The sequence below is a fragment of the Lepidothrix coronata genome, unplaced genomic scaffold, assembly GCF_001604755.1.
Source record: "Lepidothrix coronata isolate B3197 unplaced genomic scaffold, Lepidothrix_coronata-1.0 Scaffold3, whole genome shotgun sequence".
Lineage (NCBI taxonomy): Eukaryota > Metazoa > Chordata > Aves > Passeriformes > Pipridae > Lepidothrix > Lepidothrix coronata.
The window spans coordinates 8,186,542-8,191,976 of NW_016690183.1; the positions used below are offsets into that span (position 1 = coordinate 8,186,542).

Genomic DNA, 5,435 nt, shown 5'->3' on the forward strand with positions numbered 1-5,435 from the left:
AGAAAAATACGATTTAAAAAACATACTGGGATGAGTTTAAACATGCTCTTAAACTGCCAGCTATAAAAATGTATTGAATTGTTAAAAATGTACATCCTGTTAAACTCTGCCTTTCCTACAGATTTTACTAGTAAATAACAACATACACCTCACTGTGGTGGCTGGTCTGTGTGCCAGAACAGAGCAGAAAAGAGCAGTGTAAGTTAGAATTCAGCTGCTATGCCCAAATGATTTTTAAGCAGCTTTAAAATCATGTTATAGAAAGATAAAAATATTTACTATTTATAATGTTATCACTGAATAACAAATTGGACCCTACGGAATTAGATACTGCAAACACATAGTGAAGAAGAGGTGCCTATTCCAAATAGCATACGAGCCACTTAGATAGTCAGTGCTTGTTTCATGTGCTCCATGCTTTAGACAGGTAAGGATGTTAATTATATATATTAAGGATCACCTCTCAGGTCTCAAAAATAGTACCAAAAGCAGAGCACTGGAGGACAGCTTGGGAAAACCAAAGAAAACCCCCAAAGTGTTGCTGTCCGGAAGGGGCAGGCGGGGCGCAAAGGTGTCTCCAGGACAGAGCACACAGGCAGGGCCAGGGAGCCAAGGGCACGTGGAGAAAGCCAGGCCAGCAGACAAACAGGAGATAAGACAGGATTCACCGGGGCGCTCTGCCTCGCCGAGCAGAGAAACGGCGGCGAGCAAGCAGGAGGGAACGACTGAACTCGGAGGGGCTGGGGGGCTTTAAACACAAATCTTTGATTCCAACACGGTAACAAATTGCTGTATTGAAAAGAAAGCAGTGTAAGCAGGGCAGGGCAGGGCAGAGACACCACGGTGCTTGCACACCGAGCACACACCGAGGGGCGGCCGAGGCGGCACCCGGCGAGAGCCGGGGCGGGTGGCAGAGGCAGGACAGGAGGCAGAGCCGGAGCAGGAGGCACAGCCCAGGTGAGAAGCACAGCCCAGGCAGGAGGCAGCGGCGGGAGGGAGGCACAGGATGGGTGGGAGGCACAGCGCAGCCCCCATCCCGCCCAGCCCCGGTAGCACCGCCCGCCACCGGGGCCGCCCCGCCCCTCGCTCGCCCCCCGGTGCTGGCGGGGGCGGGAGGTACCGTACCGGCGGGCAGGAGGCATTCCAGCGGCGTGAACGCGTGCTCCATGGCCCCGGGGCGCGGGAAGGCACACAGTAAAGGCACGGAGAGCGAGGCGGGGCCGGGCTGGGGCGCACGGGGAGCGGCGGTGCCCCGTCCCGGTGTCCCCGAGGAGCGCCTGAAGCCACGCGCCCGCGGCGGCTGCGCCCGCCCTTGCAGGCGGTAGGCGGCGTGCCGGGGGACGTGGCGGCGGCGCTGCCCGGGTACCTGCGGCCGCGCGTCCTCCTACATCCCCTGGCAGCGGGATCGGGATTGGGATGGTGCGTGTGACCGGGAAGGGGGGGGTGGGGGTGGAAAGGCAAGCCGAGAGAATCGATCGTCGCCGCGATCCGTTACTCGGCGGTGGATTCAGCAGCGGTTGGGGAGGAAGGCGCTGAACCCCGCCCCTCGGTGATTGGCAGGGGCGGCGGCCTATGGGAGCTTCCGCTGACAGGGGCGGGGTTAGCCCCGCCCCGACAGCGACTGTGCGTGCGCGGAGCGGGGGAGAGGAAAATGGAAAGGGAGCGGAGGAGTGAGAGGGAGAAAAAAGGGGAGGACAGGAGCGGTGGGAGACAGGGAGAACCTGGCCTCCTTGGGCACCAGAGTGGTGCCAACCTCAGTACAGCCGCGCTGGGGGAGGCCGTGAGGGGCAGCTACACGGTGGACACCCGTGGTGCTCTACTGACTGTTCACTCGGAATAAAAGCCCTCCCAACAGCTCTTTGCCCGTGGAGAGTGAATGAAAACAAGGACTGTGCCCTGACTGGTCAGCCCCTCGTGTGCAGCCCGTGTGCGGCCGCCATCCCACGGCGCCGGCTGTGCTCGGGATGCGGGAAAAGCCGTGCCGGGTGTCAGCCTGGCTTGCTGTGCCTTTGCTGTCCCCGCGGGTGGGGGCTCCGCCACCTGCCTCCGCACCGCGCTGGTGCCACCTCTGTGCCCTTGTCTCCGAGGCCTCGCAGAGTAATGCGGCATTTGTGGGTGCAGTTTAAGTTTCAATTAAAGTTATTTAGGTGTTATCACAAAACTTGTTAAATACATAGTTTCTGCTAACTTACGCACTCTTAACCGAGACGTTAATCACCTTTACGAAAAAAATGGACAGCACCTGCTAAATTTAAGTTTGCTCTGCAAGCGCGGGGGTCACGTTTTATCCCCCAAGGCGTGTCTGTAATGTGTCTCCACCTCTTGGGCTAGCCTTTTTCCCTGTAGGTACCCCTGTCCCATCCATCAGAGACAGGGGCGGCCATCTCCTCGTACCAAGCGTTCTCAGCGGCGCTCCCCTCGCCTGAAAGCACGGAGCTGTCCCTGGACCGCCGCTTTCCCAGGCGCTCGGAGGGAGCGGAGCGGGGCCCCGCAGCAGAGGGCGGCAGAGGAGCGCCTCTCCCTCCCTCTTTTACTCTCTCCTGTCGTCTCCCCTTGCCGTCCCTCCCTCCGCTGTCCCGGCAGCAGGCACCGAGCGGCCGAGAGGGTCCGCCGAGCCCCGCACGGAGCCGCCGCGTCGCCTTCTCGATCGTGCCCCGCACCCAAACATCCTGGGGCCGGACTGGGCTAGAGGCGAGGTCTCGTTCTAGGGTCGTTTGGATAAAGACAGAGTGAGCTGCGTCAGTGGTTGGGCTCGATGACCTCCGGAGTCTTTCCCAATCTAATGCTTCTATGATTCTCTGTCAGGGTTTCCCGTCAAACGGCAGGGAAGTGGGACCAACACGTCAGCTACTCAGTCCATGCTGTTAGTCTGAGATTCACACTGAGGTCAACATGATTTAAGTGACTTCAGTGTTGGGTGAGGCTTGGCCACATGTTTAGGACAAGGGGGAATGGCTTCAAACTGGAAGAGGGCAGGTTTAGATTGGATATTAGGAAGAAATTCTCTGCTGTGGGGGTGGTGACGCTCTGAAACAGGTTGCCCAGAGAAGTTGTAGATGCCTCATCCCTGGGATGAGGCCAGGTTGGACGAGACTCCGAGCAACCTGGTCTAGTGGAAGGTGTCCGTGCCATGGCATGGGGGTTGAAATGATCTAAATGACCTTTAAGGTCCCTTCTAATCCAAACCATTCTATGATTCTATGATTACCCCAATGACTGGAGGTGCTCCTTTGATTTGGATGCTTCAAGCACTAAACCTTTGCTTTGGACCTTTCACATAAGCTGCCCTTCCACCTATAAGAGATTACACTCTACAGTTTTAGGCCACAAAGACTGATAGAAATTCAGGAGCGTTGGAAGCATTCGTACTTGCCAATGAGAGAAATGAGATTATTGGGGAACAAGGAAAAGATATTGAAGACATAAAAAGATTACTGTTGTTTACACTATAGAAATAGAAAATACTTTTTTTCACTTTTGTGTCATTTAAAAGTTTTCTACCCTCTCCACTGAGAACTTGAATTTCAAAGGCTCTTAGGAGCCTGGTATCATCTCAGCATCTCATTCTTCAAGCAGGTTAAGAACAACCAGCATTAGGAAGAAGCAGCTTGCTGTCCCTCCCAGGAAAGGAGACCATGTGGGAATGGCCGTGCAATTGGCCTGTGCTCTCCTACTCATAATTATCTGTTTTTCTACTCTGTGTCCCTATTCCTCTTCTTTTCAATTTTGACAAGCACTTTCCTATTGCCTGGTAAAATTATCAAACCTTCTCCAGGATAGCTTATTTTTCTTCTTCAGTATCTGTCAGTGTCTCTGTAATTATTTTTTTAATTTGTGCTTGAGGAGTACCATCTGGTACAAATAGTTGCTGATAAACAGCTTCTTATGCATGAGAATAGCCACACTTGCTCAGAGGGAAGGTCCATCTCATTCAGGTACCAGTTCCCGGTAGTGTTCAGTTACTAGTCTTCTTCCTCCTGTTTTCCATCTCTCCATTCTCTTCATATCCCACAAGGTGCTTTTCCTATCTGTGTCACATCTGGGTTTCCAGGCAATCCTTTGCCAGCCACTGCTGCAAAAAAGTAATTGTACCTCTCTCTGCTAATCACACTAATGCATGATTCATCACAACAGTAGCATTGCAAAGAGAAATCAGTTTTGAGAGAACAGGCTGATACTGATATTCTTTAAATCCTTTCAAGATGTGCAAGATGTGCCTTACCTGCAAGGTAAGGCAAACTACCAGCCTGCTGTACAACTAGAAAAGAGGACAACAAGTTAGATGTGCTTTCTATCCCTGAACTCTGGCTTGCTTTCACTGGTCTTTCCTTCAGATACAAACCTCTCATCCACAGTATAAAGCTCTTTTTAAGGGTCAACTCCACAGGAATAGTTTCAGTCAATGCTAAAGTGCACTGATCTCTAAGGCAGGACCTGACAACTATTTAATACTGTTTATCAGAGCCTAACAAAGGTATCTAGTAGAGGAAGTTTCAGAGAGCGAAATGAATAACTCTGCACAGACTGGCATGTTCTCTTATGGATAGTCCCTTAAGGACAATGAGCAGTCAGCAGGCTGATTTAGTTTTTCGAAAAATAAGCACTTTCACCTACTTTTTGCACTTTACATCTGTGCTAGGACATCCGTTGAATTTTCCTGTGAAGGGCTACCATTTAATGTGTTTTTTTCTTGTCACACATGGGAAATTCCTCAAAAAATATTACGCCTGTTTCTCCAGGTAATATATGAGATTCAGCAATATATTTTTTCCTTTAGCTGGATCTCAGACCAAACCTTCTCCCCTCTTCTTTTCTTCTGGTTGTATATGCCTACATTACTTTGCAAGATTTGCAGATGAACACAGAGAGAGGCTATACAGGAAAGACATCCTCGGAGCACTGATACTGTGCTTTGATTACTACTGTCTCCTCTGATTAGTTAAAAGGAGGGCAGGTGACCTTAACCCTAAGTGAGAAAGTAAACAGGCAAGCAGATGTAGTTTCTGAGCCAGTCATGCCTCTCACCTGAGATATTATCCCTTAAAGTTTTTACAGACTTGATGACTGCTCTGCATAAAAAGAAACCACAATGTATATGTATTATTATATACATTTATACATGTAAAAAATCCTTCTTAGCATACTCCGCATAGCTTCCTCTTCTTTAGGAAAACTATTCAGAGGAGCAGTCAATTGGGTGGCTTCTGTGGAGAACAGTTATGACTAGCACTGCACTTCAGCACCATTAAAACTGATCAGATGGGAAGAGTTGAAGGGTGATTAGGAGGACACCAGCTTTTACTTACTCATAACATCTCCCAGGACTCAACAAGAAAAGAGGAGGAAAGTCAAAATGAATTGCAAGGGGATTTATACAAGAGGGCTAAAGCCTGCAGCGTTTGCTTTGCTTCCTTAGGATGATCAGTCTCTGCATA

At 50.9% G+C, this 5,435-nt stretch overlaps 1 protein-coding gene across 4 annotated transcripts in view; it reads right to left on the reverse strand.

Moving 5' to 3' along the window:
• The window catches only part of TPK1 (thiamin pyrophosphokinase 1), a 307,366-nt gene extending 306,102 nt beyond the window's left edge, over nucleotides 1–1,264 (reverse strand). For 2 of the 4 annotated variants that reach the window (XM_017823218.1, XM_017823190.1), the window contains exon 1: nucleotides 1,126–1,261. In XM_017823218.1, the coding sequence (XP_017678707.1) occupies nucleotides 1,126–1,168 (43 nt within the window). In that variant the 5' untranslated portion in view covers nucleotides 1,169–1,261. Of the gene's footprint in view, nucleotides 1–1,125 lie in introns of all 4 variants that reach the window. The other 2 variants (XM_017823227.1, XM_017823209.1) reach the window with 2 other exon arrangements.
• Between the last annotated feature and the right edge of the window lie 4,171 nt (nucleotides 1,265–5,435).